The sequence below is a fragment of the Heteronotia binoei genome, chromosome 21 (assembly GCF_032191835.1).
Source record: "Heteronotia binoei isolate CCM8104 ecotype False Entrance Well chromosome 21, APGP_CSIRO_Hbin_v1, whole genome shotgun sequence".
NCBI lineage: Eukaryota > Metazoa > Chordata > Lepidosauria > Squamata > Gekkonidae > Heteronotia > Heteronotia binoei.
In genome coordinates this window covers 96,580,688-96,603,583 of record NC_083243.1, presented here as the reverse complement: position 1 = coordinate 96,603,583, position 22,896 = coordinate 96,580,688, and the positions used below count along the sequence as shown (strand labels likewise).

The 22,896-nt window shown below is 42.9% G+C and overlaps 1 protein-coding gene across 7 annotated transcripts in view; it reads left to right on the top strand.

The window, feature by feature from the left end:
- DGKZ (diacylglycerol kinase zeta) overlaps nt 1-22,896 on the top strand; it is a 202,235-nt gene that overhangs the window by 142,468 nt on the left and 36,871 nt on the right. For all 7 annotated transcript variants that reach the window (XM_060261192.1, XM_060261190.1, XM_060261189.1 and 4 more), the window contains 16 exons: nt 457-513; nt 2,243-2,311; nt 4,434-4,505; nt 8,712-8,828; nt 8,918-8,989; nt 10,584-10,679; nt 10,793-10,875; nt 12,615-12,675; nt 15,210-15,323; nt 15,454-15,594; nt 16,608-16,686; nt 17,085-17,140; nt 19,713-19,775; nt 19,991-20,064; nt 20,215-20,326; nt 21,849-22,048. In XM_060261192.1, the coding sequence (XP_060117175.1) occupies nt 457-513; nt 2,243-2,311; nt 4,434-4,505; nt 8,712-8,828; nt 8,918-8,989; nt 10,584-10,679; nt 10,793-10,875; nt 12,615-12,675; nt 15,210-15,323; nt 15,454-15,594; nt 16,608-16,686; nt 17,085-17,140; nt 19,713-19,775; nt 19,991-20,064; nt 20,215-20,326; nt 21,849-22,048 (1,466 nt within the window). The remainder of the gene's footprint in view (nt 1-456; nt 514-2,242; nt 2,312-4,433; nt 4,506-8,711; nt 8,829-8,917; nt 8,990-10,583; nt 10,680-10,792; nt 10,876-12,614; nt 12,676-15,209; nt 15,324-15,453; nt 15,595-16,607; nt 16,687-17,084; nt 17,141-19,712; nt 19,776-19,990; nt 20,065-20,214; nt 20,327-21,848; nt 22,049-22,896) is intronic.

Sequence of the window (22,896 nt, the reverse complement as noted above, 5' to 3'; positions counted from 1 at the left end):
TGTCTTCAGAAGAAAGAAAAGGAAGGTCATTTAATAAGTAATTATATTGTTCATTTGACAACAACAGCATGTACTGATCAGTGCTTGTTTAATTGACTTTTAAAAGAGATTAGATAAATGCATGGAGGAGATAGATTCATCAATGGTAATTAGCCACAGTGACTAAATTACTCCACCATGTTCTGAAGCAGTAACCCTCTGAACACCAGTTTGGGGGAGGGGAGGAGCAGCAATACAGGAAAACTTTGGCCTCCATGTCTGCCTTATGAGGTCATCTGGTTGGCTACTATGTGAAACAGGATGCTGGACTATATAGTTGGATTAGTCTGAGCCAGTATAGCTACTCTTAAGTTTTTAAACTGTTTGTTGTTGTTTTTGCTTCCCTTGGAATTTGTCAGCATGTTTGAAACGATTCAGTTATTCATTGAGATCAGTTTACTCCTTTTAAATCTGCAGATAAATTTCCGTTGCAAACCTTCCTTCAGGGAATCTGGATCAAGAAATGCACGAGAGGTAAGAGAATTATATGAATTTGCAACAGTAGCACAAGGGAACTGTCTGCAGACAGTTGTTGCCAGTAGATTCAGAATGGCTGGTCAGACTTGTTTTGGAAAAAGTCAAATACCCGGTAGCCAGGTCTCAACTTGTATATCAGCTTAATCTTCAGAAATTAAAGTGCTTTTGCAAAGTAAGACATGTTTGGGCAATAGAAAAAGAGATGTGGGGATGAATTTCTCCTCGACATTTGTTTAAGACTCTGTACACTGTTGTAGCATTAAGAAGAAATAATAGGGTTTTTTACTGCAGTCATATGGACATGTACCTATTAAACTCCATGGGAATTTACTTCGAGGTAGATTTGCTTCCGCTTGTTCCCGATAGTCAGCTGATAAATCTGTTACCCAAGGTTTGTTCATACATAAAGCTGCTGGCAATTATGAAAGTATGAATACATGCTTAGGAGTGCATAGCCACCACAACAGTCCCATTTTGAGAACTGTTCTCAGTTACAACATTATGTTATTTATTTATTTGTGAGATTCCCAGCCTGCCAAAGCAGGCTCAGGGTGGGTTACAAACAAAACAATATACTGCAGTGGTAAGAGATAAAAGTGGCTTCTTATTACAGAGTTTTGCCATTAATTCTTGTAGTGGTCCCTTTGATACATCACTATTTATTCAGTCATCCCCCCCCCCCCCCAGTCCTTCTTCTGAGGAGCTCAAGGAGTATTTAACACATGTTTTGGAGTATTTAGTTTTCTAGAATAGCATCCTACCTTATTTAAATACATTCACTGACAATACCAACAGTTATTGTGCTCATTAACATATTTAATGGTTGCTTTTGTAAGCTATCAAAACTCATATTAATGTTCGATATCACTCTCCATGGTCCTGAAAAGTAAAGGGTGGGGCCTATACTTTTTTCAAGACTAAATTAGGTCTTATGGTGGGAGATCCATACAGGTCCCCTGTATGTTGTTGGTATGTTTCCCACCACTAGAGCAAAACAATTCCTGTGGACTGTTTTGAGGTGTGGAAAGTAGTCTCTCCTCCTTCTCTCCCCCTGCATAAATCATAGCATGGTCCAAATTACCTCTAGCTGATGTCTACCAATTAAAAATGCTTAGATCTGTTGACAAATCTGTCAGTGTCACATCCAGTTTGACCCTCAGAAGAAAAAATGTACAACATAATGTGTGAATAATAAAACACATACAATGGAGTATTACTGAATTTGATGGGGCAAAGAATATAGTTTTCTACAGGTGTCGTTTTGTAGAAAAATAGGTGGTGGAGCTCATCCAGGGATTGTTATGCAGCTGCACATACTATGCAATGGACAAGGAGGTGGAACTCTCAGAAGGAGGAGGTGGAACTCTCAGAAAGGTTCAGGAGCTGCGCTCCTGTGAGCTCCCACTGAATCCAAGGCCTGGTTTTCCATAATGTTGGTATGATTTTTTAAAAGATTACTTATTTTGTCCTTGTGAAGGACACAGTAAATGCCTTCACAGAGGGAAATCTCTGCCCTCTGCCCTCTTTTTGAAATAGTACTTGGCTTTGAGGCTGCCTCTCAGAGGCATCCTGAAGCAGGTGGGAGGTGAAGGGATTACTTTCTTCTGGATAATCAGGTGATTTTTAGAGCACAACTGCTGTGTACTCCAGCATGGAAGTGTGCTCAGGGAGCAGCTCTTCCCCCTTTTTCCCCTAATCTTGAACTTGTTCACATGTCTCTTTGTAGCCTACAGTGGTGCGGCATCATTGGGTGCACCGGAGACGCCAGGAAGGGAAATGCCGACAGTGTGGAAAGGTGAGGAATAAGTTGTGCACAAGTGCACAGTACTTGAAGACCCAAATCCAGAAATGTATGCCTTGTTCTGTGACTGATGTCACTTAGGTTAGTACTGCAATTCTATTGCTGGGAAAGTACAGTTGGGTTGTGTGTGCAGAAGATACTGCTTTACACAGGGGTGTCAAACATGCAGTTCACAGGCCAAACCACACCCCCAGAAGGCTCCTATCAGGCCCCTGAGCAACTGGCTGTCATCTGTTTCCTTCTCCCTGTATCTTGTTTCCTTCTGTATAACAACTTGCTTTGCAAGGCTTGCTCAATTGCACAGGAGCTACAGAGCAAAGCCTCTGTTTTCTCCATTGGCTGAGGCTCCTCGCTTGGGGAGAAAGGGGGGAGGAATAGCTTGCTTTGCCAAGCCTCTCTCCCTTCTATTGGCTGAGGCTCCCCCCCCCAATCCCTTGGGAAAGGAAGGAAAGAGCCAGAGCTTCCTTTTCCTAGTTCCCTGGATCCCATGGGAGAAATGCAAAGAAAGCATCTTTAAAACCGATGAGTGCTAACATTTTAAGCATGTTTTTTAATATATATATATATATATATATTTGTCTGTGTTCTTTATAAAATGTATATCTCTGTTACCTAATCTTAAATAGGTATACACATGGCCTGACATGGCCCAGCCCAACAAGGTCTCATTTATGTCAGATCTGGCCCTCATAACAAATGAGTTCAACATCCCTGGCTTTACATGTTTCCAAACTTCTGCCAAGATATCCTGACAAGCAAGAAGGCTGTGTGACGGGCACAAACAAACCAAAAGCCCAAAGGACACACAACCTATATTGCTGCAATCACTTATATACACAGATTATAGTAAAGAGCCAGTTTGGTGTAGTGGTTAAGTGTGCGGACTCTTATCTGGGAGAACTGGGTTTGATTCCCCACTCCTCCACCTGCTGGAATGGCCTTGGGTCAGCCATAGCTCTGGCAGAAGTTGTCCTTGAAAGGGCAGCTGCTGTGAGAGCCCTCTCCAGCCCCACCCACCTCACAGGGTGTTTGTTGTGGGGGAGGAAGGTAAAGGAGATTGTGAGCCGCTCTGAGACTCTTCGGAGTGGAGGGCGGGATATAAATCCAATATCTTCTTCTTCTTCTTCTTGTATGAATTCATGAATGTATTTAATACTGCATGCTGACTTGTAAAAATACCTAAAGCAGTTCACAAAGAGCAAATGCTCTGTTTCACAATGACCCTGTATAAGATTGTGCGCATCACAAGTGGCCTGTCTGAGCATTTGGAGATGCCAGTGGTCCGTGCTGGGCTCAATGAGAGTGTTGTAAAAGCAGCAGTGTCCCTTGAAACATGTAGCTGGGAGCACACATGCGCCTGAGGAAGCGATTCTGAGAAACGGGGTCTTACGGGTCTGTACGGGTTCTTAAGGGTCGTTGTGAAACAGAGCGTTTGCTCTTTGTGAACTGCTTTAAGTATTTTTACGAGTTAGCACACAGGATTAAATGCATTCATGAAGTCATATAAGTCTTTACTATAAGTCTGTGTATATAAGTGTTTGCAGCCATATAGGTTGTGTGCCCTTTGGACTTTTGGTTATTTCAGAATTAAGAGACAACTGCTAGACCATAAAGCAACTGAGGCTTTAAAGAGTAGCACATGATACTTCTGGCCAATATTCCCTCTAAGGTGCAGAGTCTTATGAGCAAAAATTCTTCTTTGTGAACTTCTGACATTAAAGTTGTGAGCTGCTGCATAAATTATTGTACTCTGGGATTGTTCTTCCTGAGCTAGGATAAAAATGTGTGAGCTGTAGGCTAAAAATCTTTGAGCTAGCTCATGCTAACTCAGCTTAGTGGGAACACTGCTTCCGACTGACTTTCTCCCATAGTTAAGCATCCGCTGCTTAATACTTTTCTGAAAAGTAGCCTGATTAGCACAGTTATCATGGTGTGACTGTATGTGTGATGAAGGGGGCTTGTTTACAAAAAGCTCCTGTTGCAATGTGTTTATTAATTTTTAAGGTGCCACAGGAGGAGCCTTTGTTGTTGTATTTACTTAATGGACCATGAATTTCTTGCTGCAACACAGAAGGAAAGCAGACAATGACACACAGCTTCCTCCTCTTCTCTGCAGGGTTTCCAGCAGAAATTTGCCTTTCACAGCAAGGAAATTGTAGCCATCAGCTGTTCCTGGTGTAAGCAAGCAGTGAGTGCAGCATGGACCTATTTGCTAACAATCTCTTCACATTTTAGACACATGCACTTCTGTCTCCTCCCCCCACATACAAATATGCTTTATAAACTTTGTACCATCAGTCCTCAAATGTTAGGCCAGTGAGAGAGGTTGCCATTGTTCCCATTTTACAGATAAACAAGGAAAGTTCAGAGAGGGTATTCAAATTTTTATTTAGGCATTATACCCTGCTCCCCCCCCCCCCCCATAAGGAACTGAAGTAGCTTGCAAAAAAAGAGTTTAAATAAAGAGAACAACAGGAGAATTGAATTCCTCAATTCATTGGGCTGGCTTATTGAATGCCACAGACTGTGGGCCAATAGCCCTTTGGCTCTTGCCAAAAGGCTCAAGTTCTTGCTTATATACCTGCATCAGGAAAACCTAGATGTTATGCATTTGGCAGAGTTGTTACCAACAGATCTTCATTGTGGTCTCTGTGCTTCACACCCTTGGGGAACAACGGCACCTGCACCGACTCCAATGGTAATAGAAAGCTCAGAGTGAGGATTTTCACACCCATCCACTGGGCATACTCGAGAACTCCATTGTGCATGTGGAGGAGAGGGGTGTTTCTTTCTGACAGTGTATGTGACAGGATGCTCCTCCTGAGGCTCCGGTTGGTGATTACTCTTTATCCTTTCCTTAGCTCCTGAAAGAGAGTGAGAGAGAGACTTTTTGTAGTTAGAGTGTAGTTTGAGTTAATTAGGATAAGTTCTACAAGTTTTTTTGTCCCTGGTTCTCCAGTTAACTAGGCCTTTGGCCTATGTGGGGCTGTTTCAAGTGTTGTTCCTGCTGCGGGAGCAATCTTACCCCCTTAGACAGACACTTGCTGTGCCTTATTTGCTTGGGGAAGGCCATCATACAGACACCTGTCTGCACTGTCTAAAATTTGGGACACAGTCCCATAAAAATTGTGCCCTCCTCACCTCAGCTCTTAGTCCCCAACCAATGGTGGAAACCTCCTCTGGAGCCGAAGGTTCTATGGCATCAGTGGTAGTTTCTCCCCACATTATGACACCATTGAAGCCAAACCCAGCAAACTGTACGTTGACTGCCTTTGATTCCATCGCTGCATTGAAAGCACTAGTTTCCACCTCTCAGTCCTCTTCGACCTCACCTGCAAATGAAAAAGAGGGACAAGCACCATAAGCCAAATTGTGAAAAGGCCTCCCACTCTTAAAAGAAGACATCTAGGAGCCTATCTCGTGCTTTGGCATCTCTCTTGGTCGCCCCCTCCACACCACCTCCAAAACCGCCATTCTCTGCATCAGTGCCCTTCCAAATCCTACAGATACCAACTCATTGGGTGAACTCCTCGGCATGGATGACTGCTAAAGTTACTACTGACACTGCCATGGTCAATATGGACCACATTGACCTCACCCAGTGTACCCCCAAGAGCTCAGATTCAGCATCAGCTAGTTCAGGTACCTCTCCAAGATGTGACCCCTCCAATGCTGACACAGCCATATCACCATCCTATAGCCTCTCATCCGGATCCATACCAACCATACCCACCCATTCTGGATAAGCAACCCATCTACCGGTAGCCCTCTCTGTATCGGATGCCCTCGTGGGACCAAAGACAATGGCAATACTTATATGGAGCATATTCACCTAGCTTCCCATGGTTGCCACCTCATCCCCCACAGGACTGAGATCAGCACTCTATGGTGACTCACCCCAGTCTCCCAAGCCTCGTCCTCCTAAATGAAAAACACAAACAAGCCATCAGCACCAAAGCCAAAACAGCCATCTCCTCCACACCCGCCTCCATTGGAGTCAGACAGATTAGACCTGGGTGGTCCCTCAAGCTCATCAGATAGGGAATCTGATTCGGACCCGACCAATCCGAAGAACCTATCCCTCCAACCCTCCAACAGAGGATGCTCCTATTTCCCCATCAGAAGACCTTTAATCTTAAGGCGATCTCATTAAGAGGATGGCAGCCACTCTCACTTGTTCAACCCCGGTCGGAGGTAATGGAACTTGTATTTGATACAGTGCAAAAAGACACTTCAGCAGCTACAGCCTTTCCTATGACAACCACACTCCTGCAAACTGCAAGGCTCACCAGGAAAAGCCAGCTTCTACAACAGTCTCTTCTTGCCGCCTGGACCATATGTACAAGGTCCAAAAATCCAGTGCCAAATTTCTCTTCTGCCACCCTAAACCTATTTCATTGGAGGTTATTTCATCTTCTAAAAGCAAATTTATGTCCTCAATCCCCACTGACAAGGAAGGCAAGAAATGAGATGCTTTGGGGAGAAAAATTCTACTCCCCTGCAGCTCTTAGCATCAAGAATGCCAATTACTTCGCTTGTTTCAGTAGATACCAATACACATTATGGGACCAACTCTCAGATTTTGCCCACGCTTCTGGAAGTCGAACTTAAGAAAATATAAAAAGAGGGCATGGCCATGGCAAAACAGCAAGTTAATTCCACCAAATACAACTTGGAAACATTTGCCAAGACAGTCACCTTAGCAAATGGCTCCTTTTGGCCTCTCTCTCCCCAACACTAAGAAAGCTGTTGAGGACCTACCCTTTGATAGAGTGGGCCTGTTTCATTCCACAACAGACACAGTTCTACAGGACATCAACAAGAGCCTGAAAGCTGTCAAGAACTCGAGGGTATCAACCTCTAACAAACCTTACAGAGACATAAACCTCTGATTCTATGATTCTAAGGAAGTTCTGCATGACAACCCTCACCCATATACTCCCTCTCCTATGCAGTGGTTTTTGGATGACTACCATCAACCTTCAGGATGCATACTTCCATCTGAGTATCCATCCTGAGCACAGGTGATACCTCAGATTCTTAATAGGTGAAGACCATTACCATTACACTGTCCTAGGGTCTTCACAAAAACTATGGTTAGTTATTGCAGTGCATCTACGCCTTTGGGGCATAGCACTTTCCCCCTTTCTGGTGGAACCAGCTGCCGGAAGAGGTGAGGGCCCTGCGGGACCTTGGCCAGTTCCGCAGGGCCTGTAAGACAGCCCTCTTCCGGCTGGCTTATAACTAACTGGCATTGGAAACTGAGTGTAGTTTTAAATAGACCGTTGTTATATGTTTTATTTTACTGTTTTAACTGTGCAAGATGTTTTAAATTCAATAATTATGTTAGATTTTATGTGCTGTGAGCGGCCCTGAGCAACTTCGGTGGGAAGGGCGGGATATAAATTGAAATAAACTTGAAACTATGTCTGCAACAACAGTATGATGAACAGAAAAGTTTCATCCAGTAAAAATGGAAGGAAAGAAAAGAAGAGAAAGGGAAAGAAAGAAAAAGAATGAAATTGAAGGAAAGGAAAAGAAAAGAAAAACATGGAAAGGAAGAACATAAACGTAAGAAGAGCCATGTTGGATCAGGCCAGTGGACTATCCAGTTCAAAATTCCCTCATACAATGCGCAAAAAGTACCAGAATGCCCACCAGTGGGGCCAGGGCACTAGAAGCCCTCCCACTGTTGCTTCTCCCCCTCCCAGCACCAAGAATACAGACAGAGCATCACTTGCAGAGAAAGAAAGAAAAAGAAAGAGAGAGAAAGAAAGAAAGGCAAAGAAAGAAAAAAGAAATGCAAAGAAAAAAAAGCCTTCCTCACTATCAGATGACCCCAGCCAGCAAAAATTCTGCCCAGGGGTCATTTGATAAAAAAATAGCTACTAGAATGCCCACATCCCACCCCTTTCGGCTGAAAAACACATACACTCCCTTCTTTGCCGCTCCGGCCTCCCGGGGAAATCTCCCCAAAAGAACATACTGCAAGGCACATGAAATCTCATACCTTGAAGAACACTTCATGGATCTAAAGTGCCATTGGATGCTAGCTTTTCTCTCAAACACTGGGAGCAGGGGAGAAGGAAGGAGAGGCAGCTTCTCTCTGCACAACACAGAGATGGGGCTGGGCTAGTTTTTCTGGGGGCGGGGCTAGCTTTGGCTTTTCTTGTGACCCGGTAGTGAGACTTCCAGTACCGGGTCACAACCCTGCAAATAGAAACGTGATCAGAAACGTGATCTCCTCCCCACCTACAGGCTATTGCTTCAGGATTGTACCACACAATTTCCAGCTCGTTCTGTCTCATTGGCCAAACTGACAGAGGGCTGTGTTATGGCCCTTGGCTGCCAGTTATAACCACTGATAGGTTCTGTTGTTTCCCTTCCATTTCAGTATCACAGTAAAGTTTCATGCTTCATGCTGCAACATATTGAGGAGCCCTGCTCTCTTGGAGCACATGCTGCAGTTGTTGTCCCTCCCACCTGGATTCTACGGGTCCGGCACCCCCAAGTAGGTTACTCTGAGCTTCTTTCCTCTTTAAAATCAGCATACCTGCTTAAGCCACCTTCCCCATTACATTTTGTTCTTGTTTTCGATAGAATCCACTCAAGTCAAGTAAAAAGAAAAAGAGGACCTCATTCAAGAGGAAATCCAGCAAGAAGGGACCTGAGGTTAGTGAAGGACAGCTGAGAACTGAGAGGACAGAAGGTGTGGAGGGAGGAAGCAACAGAGTACAGAACAATGGTTTCAAGTACTTTGCTTACAAATGTTATTAATATGCTATAGAAAACGAAGAGATGCTTCTGATTCATATGTATGTTCTAATCAGCATGGTCCAACTAAAATTAATGTAGAGACCACAAAAATAAAATATAGATATTGGGATCTTATTTAAAAACCAAATGGCAAAATGTTAATGGAAAAAGAAGATATGGGATCAAGTGAGTTCGCGTATTAGAATCCTAAAGATTGGATATCTGAATTTTCCGTCAGTTTCATAGAAACAATATCACATGAACATCCAAAGAAATCTGAGGTGAAGTGCTTCTGAATGAAGCACATCTATAGATATTTGTGTTGCAAAAAATTATGTATAGGAAAAAAATACAAGTTTAGGTGAAAAATAAGATACAATAAAAGACTGTATATAAAAGTTCAAGAACAAACATTGAGTAGAAATATAAATAAAGTCTTGAATCCATTGACAGTGTGTGTAAATATACTGTTAAAAAGAGCTGTTACAAATCTGTTGTGGGTTCTGGAACAATAGGAATCGTAGTCTAATTTTGACAGGCTCTGATTTTGACAGGCAAATTTCTTAGTTGTAGAATGATGGGTCTCCATTAATTATCAGCATACGCTTTTCTTGCGTGATCATCAGTTCCCTGTTTACATGAACATCTTCCAAGTAAAACAGTAATAGGAGTCTCAGCATTGTAAAGACTAACAGTTTTTTTTCTTTAAAACTACTTTTAATTGAATCTTTTTAGATACAAAGTAAGAAATAAGTACATGGAAAATATAATACAAATAAGAAAGAATTAGTTCAGTAATTATTAGGGAGATCAAACAGATTTATTTTATGCTGCTGTACAACTCCGTTGTAGTGAGAACAAAAAATTAATTTAGCTATTCCTCTGGAATTCTTTCAAATGATCAGCTAGCTTTTGACTGCTGTCAATGAGAAATTAAAAGCTGATACCCACGAAACAAAGTTCTGTATTAATGGTCTCCACAGACTAGTAATTCCACTGAAAGGTTGCGTTGTTTTTAAAACTAAGGGAGGGTGCTAATTAACTGCCTGGATACTGTAGAGTGAATAAACACTAAATAATTCTGATTCCATGGGATTCAGGGCTCAAGGGAATCTTTGATGCTTTACTTGGTAAACATTAAGGCAAAGTAGGCCAGAAAGCTCCTTGGAAAGACTGAGGCAAAAGTTCATAGGAGAAAAAGATGAAAACACCTTTACATTTTGTATTAAATCGTATAAGTTGGATATGTAGAAGAACTTGTTGGCCCACCATGTTTATTTTGTTTCCCTAGTCTGTAACAAGAAATGAATGTAAACACCAGGGTTTTTGGGTTTTTTAAACACCCCCCTCCCCACTCAGTTTGTCAGCTAGGGTAAATTGCATGCACATTTGTCCAGTTTGCTTAGGTAATTCTAGTAGATATCACAGAAATTGTGTCCTAAAAAAACCTGAGCCCCATAGGCAGGAATTCTGTTTCTTTGGCATTCAAAGATATGGACCTCTTTTTCAGGAAGGGCGATGGAAACCCTTTATCATCAAGCCTATCCCAGCACCACTCATGAAGCCACTATTGGTGTTTGTGAACCCAAAGAGTGGTGGAAATCAGGTAGATTTGTTTTTTTCTAGCATTGACTACAGACCATGTGCTGATTTTTTTCTTGTCTTGACACCAGTCCTTCAGCAATGCATTTTTCTTATTTTCATCCTCCATACTTTTAGGGAACAAAGATCTTCCAGTCATTCATGTGGTACCTCAACCCCCGACAAGTTTTTGATCTCAGCCAAGGGGGCCCCAAGGAGGCGTGAGTACCAGTAGGAGGATTCTTAGCTCAATTCCTGTCTTTGTTGGAGGTATTCACTTCTAGCTGTCAAACATCTGAAAATCCTAGGAAAGACCTCATGCATTTTGTGTTAAATTTGTATTCTGCTTTAGGCTCAAGGATCACATAGTAGCATTTTAGTGTCAACGCAATGAATGGTCTTGGGAGTTCCTGGTACTATGATATTGTTCAGATTAAGTGAATGTGTAGTCAGACCAGGGTGGGAAACCATTGAAAGCTCCATGTTAAGCTGGTTTGGACTATGTAGAGAATAGCAGGATAGAAGGAATAGACAATTCTATGGGGTGTGAGAATGGAGCAGGTTAAGAGAGAGTGATTTTACTGAGGCCACCAGCTGACTTTCAGAGCTAAAAGTGGGTTTCTCAAATACATTCCAGTTATTAGCTGCTGCACTGTCTTACAGATGGGCACTGAGCATACAGCTAAACTGAACTGTTAAAGAGGGACCCAGGAGCACCCCTAAGCTCTTAACCTTTGGCACCAACATAAGTGGCACCCCATCGAAAGCCGGTAGTGGAATCTCCACTCCCAGAATGCCACGACTTAGATACAGGACCTCTGTCTTCGTCAGATTCAATTTCAGTCGGCTCAGCCTGAGCCACCCTGCCATGGCTTGTAGAGGCCGGGTCAGATTTTCCAGGGTGGAGTCGAACCAGACACCCATCAATAGTTAGAGCTGGGTGTCATCTACACACTGATGGCACCCCAGCCCATACCTCTGGGCAACCTGGGCAAAGGGGCGCATGTAGATGTTAAACAACTTTGGGGAGAGAACTGCCCCTTGTGGCACACTGCATATAAGTAGATGTTATTGGGATAGTTTCTCCTCTATCATCATCCTTTGTCCATGACCCTGGAGAAAAGAGGAGAGCCACTGTAAGGCCAACCCCTGGATCCTAGGCAGTGCATCAGTAACTAATGGTCGACCGTGTCAAATGCAGCTGACAGGTCCAACAACAGCAGAACTGCCTCTATCCAGATGCCTCTGTCAGGGCACAAAACTTGCTTACTTTATAAAGTCCTTCTGTTCTGACCATTTCAAAATGGACTTGGCTGCATAGTTCTTCAGAATAATGGGCTAACAACAACCAAGAAGTTAAATGTGGTCCCAAGCCCCAAAGATGTCAGGAAAATAAAAGAGCTGTCTCTTATTTAAACCTTCCCAGGTAATCAAACATTGCTAAATCAGGGTTGGCTGAGAAACTTTTCCTTAAGTGTTTGTCTGATTGGCTAAATGACTGCTAGTCACTCACAAAGAAATCAGGTTTTGAAAGGATTTATAAATGTAAAGTAGGAATTTTCTCATCTGTGGAGGCAACTTCATGCTTTCCATGGAATATTTTAGCAATATGGAATATTTTAGCAGGAAAAATATAGAAGTAATGACAAAGGGCATTTCATATTCACATACTGAATATTCATGTACTGGCAAGCAATTTTCTGATATGAAGGAGAAGTTGCATGTAATGAACAAATAGCACATATTAGCTCAGCCAGACTTTAAAAGTCAGCTACTAAATGTTGTGACTTGCCACACATGGCTCTGTGGTTCATCATTGACAGCTATGCTTCTAAAGACCTTAAGGGAATGAGAGCCCCCCCCCCCCTGATATATTTTTTTCATCCAGTTGATTGGGTTGTGATTTACACAGCTTATCATGTTTTTACTTTCTAAACTACCCATTCTGGCTTCCGTGCAGGTTGGAGCTGTACCGAAAAGTGCATAACTTACGGATTCTGGCATGTGGGGGAGATGGTACGGTAAGTGGCCATGAACCTATTGATGGAACTTGACTGAAACAACAAAACCTGGATCCATGCCCAATGCTCTTTTAGGGATATGGTGGTTTGCTGTGAGGAGCAGCTGTCTGTGCCTTCCTGCATTGCCTTTGCTGCATGGGCTGGTAACTACTTGGTACCAATTAAAACTACAGTTGGCTTCCTTTTACATTAGCACCCTCCTGCTTTAGCAGCTCCTCTGTAGCCCTGAAATAGGCAATCTTTTAAGTTTCTCAGTGTCCTATTTCTGTTACTTCACTGGAAGTGTGCTTCCTTCTTCCATGGTCATCTTGGCATATAATGCCATAATTTTGTGCAAATGAAGTAGAGATTCTGAGATATAACAGTTAACCCATGCTGAATCTAGACTGCAAGTGCTACATAAGACAGAAGTGCCCACCTTGGAACAAGTGAGAAAATTTAATAGAGTAAGACACATGACCCCTCTCCGTGCATTGAATGAATGAATGCATGGAGAGCAACCATGAGCATTGTGGCTCCTCCTCTGCATGTTTGCTGGTTTGTAAACAAAGGGCTACCATGCTTATGCCTGATCTCCCTTTCCACATGTTCAGTCAGGACACAGAGAAGTTGTGTATGGAGGTCTGCTGAGCATGTGAAGTTGGTCATAGAGCCAGTTTGGTGTAGTGGTTAAGTGTGCGGACTCTTATCTGGGAGAACCAGGTTTGTTTCCCCACTCCTCCACTTGCACCTGCTGGCATGGCCTTGGGTCAGCCATAGCTCTTGCAAGAGTTGTCCTTTAAAGGGCAGCTGCTGTGAGAGCTCTCTCAGCCCCACCCATCTCACAGGGTGTCTGTTGTGGGGGAGGAAGATAAAGGAGATTGTGAACCACTCTGAGATTCAGAGTGGAGGGCAGAATATAAATCCAATGTCGTCATCTTCTTCTTAAAGAAGGACTGAATTCAGACCCTTTTTCATGGATCCCATGGTGGCAAGTTCCCTAGGCACCTCACTTATGGCAGCAGCCATCTCAACATTGAGCTATAGTTCTATTTTTTGGAATTTGAAATGTTCAGATGTTTTACTTTCCAAGGTAGTAACACTGGTCACTGGAAATACAACCCCAGGACCACAATGAAATTTAGTATTTTGGGTTTGCCTCACATTCTGTTTATGGAGTCACTCCAGTGGAGGAAGTGGCTCAGTAAGTGAAACATGGGGCAAGCCACCAAACTAATTACATTTCTTGTGGTCCAGGGTTATATTTTCAATTACTGCTGTTATTACTTTGAAAGATAAAATATCCAATCATTTCAAATCTCTTCCAACAGGTAGCATATGTTCTTTCTCCTTTTCTTCCAGATGACTGATAGTCATCATAACATATTGCTGTATTACATTCTGGTATTATATAGATAGCTTTTGAAAGATGATAGGCATCTGTTTTTTCCAATGAAATAAAAATCATACTGAAACAGAGTACTGTGAGAAAGAAGAAGGAGGGAAGCGCAAATGAATATTTAGCCTCTGGGCTTGTCAAAAACTTTGAAAGGATTTGATTGAATTAAATAAATTTCCCACTAGTGGAATGGAAAAGATACATTCTGCTTTCTGAGCATGCCGATTTCTGATACATGCTGATTTGTCTCATCTATTGAGCATGCATGCATGCATGCATAATGTATTTTCAAGTTGCCTGTTTACCCACATGTTCTCATGTTTAACTTGTGAACACACACACAGAGCTGCCATATATCTAGTCAAACAGAGTATTTGTCTATCAAGATCAGTATTGTCTACTCTAGAGTCTAAAGTGGAGGCATTTCATATCTCCTCCTGCATAATTGTTTTAAGTGAAGACGCTGAGACCTGAACCTGGGACCTTCTGCCTACAGATCAAATACACTACTACTGAGTCACACCCCCAGGGCTTGGGAGCAGCACAGATGGCACCACCTATTTATTTGGTGGCACCCCCCCCCCGAAATCTCTCCATTTAAGTATTAATTTCCCCCAGCCCTGCCCCACATCTCAAAAGGCAAGCTTGCTTGCAGTAAGCAGGGCAGGGCAGCGAGCAAGCAGAGGATCATGTCACATGACTCCTCACCACCTGAATCTACCTGCTCTTCCTCTGCTCATTTGGCTCACTTACTGCCCTGCCGGTGCACTCAGAGGAACTGGCCTTTTGGTGGAGAGGCATGGGGGCGGGGTGTGTGTGTGGAGAGTCCACCTGATTTTATTGCAGCGAGTGTGCATTTTATTATATTTTTGTGACATCAGTGCCTCCCCACATAATAATTTCTGGTTATGGGCTTGCACAGCCCCTCTCCAGAAACTCTTCCTTGCACATGGCTTTGTCCCAGATTGGAAGACTAACATGATAGATGCATGCTACAGAAAGAGCAGAAGTGCTATTAATGCTGTGTTCTTCCACAGTATATCATTCTCACTACTAAAGATAACACTCTCTTTGTTTAGTAGTAAAGGTAGAAGGAAAAACTCACATCACATGTTTCAGTTTCTGACAACGTATGATGTCTTTCCTGACTGAACAGGTGGGATGGATTCTCTCCATCCTGGACCAGTTACGCCTGAATCCTCCACCGCCTGTGGCCATCCTTCCCCTGGGGACAGGGAATGACCTGGCAAGAACACTGAACTGGGGCGGGGTAAGAGATTTCAAGGTTACCAGTTCAATGCCTGTCTTTGTTCCAGGTCAGCATTGTGCATCTAATCTGATATTAAACTGAGGAAATGCATGTTGAGTCAGTCCCTCACATAGCATATCTCAACTGACAGGGTTATACAGATGAACCTCTTTCAAAGATCTTATCACATGTGGAGGAGGGGGAAATTGTGCAGCTTGACCGCTGGAATCTACAGGTGGAGCCAAACCTTGAAGCATACCCTGAAGAGAAAGATGAGACAGCTACAGATAAAGTGAGTGCCCCAGTGCCATCATCACTAAACAAAACCTTGTCTTTGTTCATTAGCCACCTTCTGAGAACACAATATACTCACTCCCCATTTCTGTGGCTTCCCTTTTGATGACTGAACAGTAAGAACAAAGTAGTTAGACCTAGGGATAAATATTACAGCAGGGAAAAAGCACAGGTTTCTCAACTCCCTTGTTAACCTTCCTGGAAATGTGTGTGAGAAAGCAAGTGCAATACGAACCATTACGGAATAACTACACAGAGTAAATCCTTAAAGCAAGAATGGGACAAAGAAAATGAGTTAAATGATCACTTTCACTATGGAGAGAGCTAAATGTCAGTGGGTTGCCAAGAGTCTGGGACATTAATTTATGCTCAAACAATGCTCAAACTTGATAACAGTCAAAATGTGCAGTTCTGTATTAAACTGCAGACAAGCTAACTTAACGTCCATTCGGTTTCTACCAGATTGGCTGTAAAAGGTTTGTATTGCTTCCCTGCAAATATCATTTGCTCAGAGTTGCACTGCATAAATAGTCATATGGCTGCATATGTGCATCAGCTCTTAGATTACACACCTAATGATACAGTGTGCCTGTGAGTAAGGTATTCCTGTATAAAACCATCCAAGACCTGTTTTCAGATGTAAATATGAGAAGTTTGGCAGTGCACATAGAAAAGTCCAAATTTGCTGTTTTATGAGGAAATCTGTTGCCCAAGTGGCAGTACCTCTCAAGATTATGCACATTGCCCAATTTACCCATCATGTTTTTTGGAAACAGATCAAATTCCATAAACATGTATGCCACATTAATCCACCATCCTTTTAAAATGATGAAACTAAAAGCACTTGGGTTACAAGAATAATCTTCATGTGGTTTTCATTTCCTTCCATCTCCTGAGAAAGGGAAATTCTGTTCTTTGAACTTTGCATTGTTTGGTTTCAAGTACCTGTAGATGGGTTTAAAAGTCACCTCACCTTGAGACTCCATGATCTTTTGTGTGTATCTATTTCAGCTCCCTCTTGATGTCTTCAACAATTACTTCAGCCTTGGCTTTGATGCTCGGGTGACACTAGAATTCCATGAATCTCGAGGTAGGTGACAATAAGAGTGAAGTAAGGCTGCTGCTCTCTGTGCTTCTGTTAAGGAAGAATGGCATCCTCTGGGAAGGAGGACATGAGTTGTAATATGCACAGAAGGAGAGAGCCAGTGACAAGGAATTGGAGGAAAATTAGTAGAAAATCCATTAGAGAAACATTTTATTCTTGGCAGTATATGACTGTAATATGCAGTGCAATATTGTGTCATGAAGGCAATGCAGGAGAGACAATAATTGGCCTTGTAGTGGGGGGGGGGAAGGTGAGGGAGTAGTTGTTCCACCTTCTTTTCTAAGGAGGATGTTTATAGAGAGAAGACTGCTGAAAAGAACTGTAGCCATGGAAAAGGATCCCTTTCTAAGAGCAAGTAACTGACAGCTACCTTCTTTCTTCAGAAGCCAACCCAGAGAAATTTAACAGCCGATTTCGGAATAAAATGTTCTATGCTGGGGTGAGTTCTCCAGGCAACTCTATCACAAACAGTTGAAAATTACTGCTTTGTTCTCATCATGCCTGAAATAATCAATAATTAAAACATGTATCAATCAATCAATTTATTCAGCCAATGACCAGTACAAGTCAAAAGCAAGAACTATTCAGTAAAACAAGAATAAAATTGGACTAAATATAACAGGAAGATCTCTAAGATTTAACATTTAAAATCCATACATTAAACATGCATAGCACTCTAAGGCACGGGTTTCATTCTGTAGCCATTTTAATCACAGACATGTTTCTGGAATGATTCACATGGAAAAAGGCAAGTGCAAAATGTAATGCTGAAAATGAGAATCTGCACAGGTTTTTTTCAATTATAATAATGTTTCTATCCCTTTTAATAATTTTTGCTGTTTCCTGATCACCTGTGAAAGATGTAGAGCATAATACATCACATTAAGTTGTCCTATCCTGAATCAGACCATTGGTTCATCAGGCAGAGGTCTTTCATATCACCTACTGCCAGATTCCTTAACCAGAGATGCAGGGATTGAACCTGGAACCGTCTGCATGCCAAGCAACTGCTCTACCACTGAGCCACACTCTCTCCCATCAGCCCAGACTGGGCATATCCAGTTAACAGAGAGAAAGAAACCATCCCCTTTTTCCTCCTCAAAGCTTTGTATGTAAGGTTATGGACAAGTGTACCTTTCAAAAGTCCAGTGGACCCTTACTGAGTCATCATTTCCTATCTCATGTTGTTTCAGCTTCTCATGAGAATAGTAGAATTTACTGGCTTTCACCATAAAGAGAAGGATATGTTCCAATTTCCTTCTGGGTTTAGCATCTCCTTGAATTTATGTAGCTTACACTGGCTCCTAAATTCACATCCTCTTGGGAGACAACCTACACTCAGCAAACAGGCTTAATTTTGTTGTCCCTAATACTGCTTTCCTAAGCACACATCTATAACTCCTCCTGCTGAAGCTTCAGTTCAGTAAGAAGCAGTAGAGCACAGTGCCCAGAACACCTTTGATCATCTGCATCTGCTTAGCCAACTCTTACCCTTCTTAGACTCTGCTGATCTATGCTTTTGTAACTTTGTGGTTGGACTACTATAATGAATGGAAACTTCAGCTAGTTCAGAATGTGGTAGCCTTGTTCAGCTATGTTCATCAGGTTACCAGCTGGTAGCTGTTCCCCCACTCGGGGTGGCCTGCTTGGTGTCAGCCAATCTGGTCATTTTACACTCTGGCTCCTTCACTGTGAAAGGGACTCCCTGAAGAGGTGAGGGGAGCCCCCTCATTGGTGATCCTTAGGAGGCGTGCAAGGCTTTCTTGTTTTCTAGGGCTTTTGAGGAGTGGGGTATGAAGAGCAGGCATCTTTCAAGGGGGTAGGAGATGTATTTGAAGATCTTTATTTGGTTTAAATATGTAATGTTTTAATTACCATATTTACTTCAAGGGAAGGCAACCCAGAATTTAAAACAATCTCCCCCTTTAAAATAATTGTTATACACCAAAAATTATTTTTACTGGATATAACTGTATGCAAATGTCAGACAATCCCCTCTATTTATAACTGGGGGGAAGCTAGTCTTGCATTGGAGCATGTACTATATCTTTTGCAAGCTACCTAGAGCCAAGAGGAAAGGCAGGATATAAAGTGGCAGCAGAGTCCTCTGCTAATGTTGTTCTAGCTAACACACAGTCCGTTCCAGTCTAGCTGTTCTTGTACAGTTTGCATTGCAGATGGGTTTAAGGGGCCAGTCAGGACCAGCACAGGTGGAAGTGCAGAGTCTGATGGTCATTGTCTTCTCCTTGACAATCTTTCCTAAGAGAGCTCCTAGGCATACTGACATCTGCAGAAATCAAGGGTGTTATAGAGTGATTTATAAACCCTGACAGAATTTGAGAAGCAAAATGAAAAGAAAGGACAGACACAGCAGCCTGTGAGTAGAAAGTATTGTCAAAAGGCATTGTTGGAAAGCAGTGATTCAATTCAGCTTTCTTGCTGTGACACCAGTGCAAGTCAGGTTTACTACATCACGCATGCATCAGACTTGCAAGAATGCTATCATAACTGCAATAGGGGCTGTAAATAGAGTCAATGAAGTAGGAAGTAGTCAGAAGCAGGGATTGAGAGGGACAGTCTATATCATTCCCACTTAAACTGACTCATCTGGTTTAAATGGTTACATGTATATTGTAACATTTTAGGGAGCATTTTTTAGTGGATGTTAGATGTTAGCACCCATCCTTAGGTTAAGAAAAGGCTAAAATCCATCTGCTTTTTCTCAGTCCTCCATTTAGGTCTCTGCTTGGTTAGTGCAGGTTACCTTTATTGGAAGGGGCCATGGTTCAGAGGTAGAGCATCTCCTTTTTATGTGGAAGGTCCCATGTTCAATCCTTGGCATCTCCAGTTAAAAGTATTAGGGAGCAGGTAACGTGCCCTCTACATGAAACCTTGGAGAGCCACTGTGAGTCAGAGTAGACAGTATCTACCTTGGCAGATCAGTGGGCTGACTCTGTATGCTTTTTGTGTTCGATCTCTGTGCTCTAACTAATTTTATCTTCTGCTGGCAGACAGCTTTCTCTGATTTCCTCATGGGGAGCTCCAAAGACTTGGCGAAACACATTAAAGTGGTGGTGAGTGCACACTGGGGTTGATGACATTTTAGAGTGCATTAGCAAGAAAATGATATTGGCCAGGATGCTGGGGTGTTGGGGACTATCCTTCACATGTTAACATGGAAGGCATTAAGAAGTTATTCCTGGATTCCTCTACAGAGATGCTTTTGTGGTTCATCCCCATTACAGCCAGTCCTGGAACTTGATTGGTTCATTGTATTTATTTTAATTAGTGTGATGGGACAGACTTGACCCCTAAGATCCAAGATCTGAAGCCCCAATGCCTAGTCTTTCTGAACATTCCAAGGTGAGTAGCCTCTCCTAGAACCTAGAAAGGTCAGTGATCCTTTCTTTATCTCCCTCCCTCCTCCCCCCGCTTTTTTTGCTTGCCTATGACTTGAGGGATGCTGCCATTTTATTTCCAACAGCCCTTTTCTTTCCTCATGTCTATGTGAAGGTACTGTGCAGGCACTATGCCTTGGGGCAACCCTGGAGAACACCATGACTTTGAGCCACAGCGCCATGATGATGGCTGTCTTGAGGTCATTGGCTTTACCATGACATCCCTGGTAAGTTGGTGCTGTCCCCAGTGACTTGTGAATAGAGTGTGGACAATGTCCTTCATTCTTCATAAAGTCTTATTTATTAGCTCCTTCTGCACTATCTAAGAGAGACAATGGCAACACTTGCCTGGAGCAGCAGGGAACTTTCGCCTCTGCAACACTTCACAACACTTAAAATAAAAAAACAACCCAAACTAGATAGTCACTAAGCCTAACAATGAAGGATTCTAGTAACCTCTATGAAACATCCCATTCAGCAGTTGTCAGCTTGCCTGGAGCCTCCATCTTGTCAGCATACCTGAAGCCTGCCTGCTTCTGCTTCTGTAGCTGCTGGTTGGAGTCCTCAGTGAGCTCCTTGTTCATATGTCAGTGGTCTAATACATGTTTTGCATTACAAGGCCCCGTGTTCAGTCCCCGGAATCTTCAGTTGCCCCGAACTAGATGACCCAGGCTAGCCCAATCCCATCAGATTGCAAAAGCTAAGCAGGGTCATCCTTGACCAGTATTTGTATTGAAGAAGACTGCAGATTTATTGGATTGAAGAAGAAGACTGCAGATTTATTGGATTGAAGAAGAAGACTGCAGATTTATTGGAGACCACCAAGGCATTTCAGGCCTGCTATTCAGAGGCAGGCAGTGGCAAACAAGCTCTGAATGTCTCTTGTCTTGAAAACCCTACATTGTCACCATAAGTCAGTTGTGACTTGGTGGCACGTTCCACCACTACCACCTTCAGTTAAAGGATCTTGGTCATCAGGGCTGAGAAATACTCCCTTTTTGTGTTCTGGGAGAACTACAGCCTGTCAGAGGAGACTCTATCTAGATAGATTGGTTCTAGTTCAGGGCAGATGGAGGCACCTGGAAATCCATGATCAGAATTTTTAAAACACTAATAGATTTAGTACACAAGCCTAATTTTTTGATTGATGGAGAGAGCAGAGGAAAAGCTGGGGAGTTTAACTCTTCTTTTCCCTATAGTTTTGCTGATTGAAACACTCACCTACCCACAAACACCATTATTAGCCATCCAAAGGAAAAACCTGGGCAGCCTGCCCCCCCCCCTTTAATAACACTGCCTGGATTTGGGGGGTGGGGTGTCTTTTTGTCTGTCACCACATAGGAGGTTGCTAATCCCTCCAGTTCAGACCTCGTGTGGCTTCTGTTTTTTCAAAATGTATTTGGTCATGGATTCCCAGTGCCTTGTTGGTGAATCAGCTTCATATATTGGTGAATCAGCTTCATATATACCTGATGGTGGGAGGCACTGTGGCCTGCTTCATCTGTGTCACTCTGCATGGGCATAGGTTTCATAGGCTTCCTCTTCCTCTGCTATGCACATACAAGCACAACCTTCCTCTTTCTAAGATTTATTTTAGAAGTGCAGCTGCCCTGTGTACCTCTCAGTTCATTCTCCTCAGGTGACCAAACAGGTAAGTTTGCTTCCCAAGCACAGTTCAGATGTGAGAGATCCCGTCAGAGCTGGCTGTCATGGTCTTTCCCTTTTACACTCTTGTTCTTTTCTCTGCAGGCAGCATTGCAGGTGGGTGGCCATGGAGAGCGGTTGCACCAGTGCCGAGAGGTGGTGCTCACCACATCCAAGGCAATCCCCATGCAAGTGGATGGAGAGCCCTGTATGCTGGGGCCCTCCTGCATTCGCATTTCCTTGCGCAACCAGGCCAACATGGTGCAGAAGACCAAGAGGCGCAGCTCTATGCCCCCAATTAATGAGTACGTTCTATCTGACACCAGGGCTTCCCCAAAGCTTGGGGGCAAGTTGGTAACGCTAGTTCAAAATATAAAGCACTGCATGGTGGTGAGCTGCTGCTCTGCTAACTTTGCCTCTTCCTGATCCTTTAACAAGACCACCTGTCCATTCAGTTCTAAGATTCAGCTTACTTGGATTTGTATCTTGTTCCATTCCAGAAGTCCTAAAACCCTCCAGACTCAAGCTCCAATGCTATACAGTATATAAATCAGAAATTAAAACCTTGTGGAGTACAACAGAATTAGAATATCTACCAATTAATGTAACAGTTTCTTCCTCTTCCTCTGCTATGCACATACAAGCACAACCTTCCTCTTTCTAAGATTTATTTATTTATGTATACATTTGATTTTAGACCACCCTCCCCCACCCAGCCCTGCCAAGCAGGACTCAGGGCGATAGACAATATAAAAATTAATACAATATTAATGTAAGATAATTGAAAACCATAAAATCAATACTACTAGAAGATGGTGATAAAAATCCAGAAGGGGAGGCGGGGGGTGTAAGAGGATGCAACCATTGCTGTCCTCAACCAAATGCCTGATAGAACAACTCTGCCTCACAGGCCATGCTTCACATCCCGCAGATTGTTTTATCTAGAAGTGCTCAGTAATCTCTGATGTGTGGATGTAAGCAGATGGATGAAGAATGGAGGGAGCAGGCGCATGTGTTTTCACAGAGGAAGTGCAGTTCCTCCATTGCCCTCTGTTAATAAAAATCAAAATGAAATAATGGTGGGGTTGCCCCGAAGACTCCCAACCACTGATAATCAGTGCAAGATCTTGAGTACATGGCTTCCTGTGTGTGA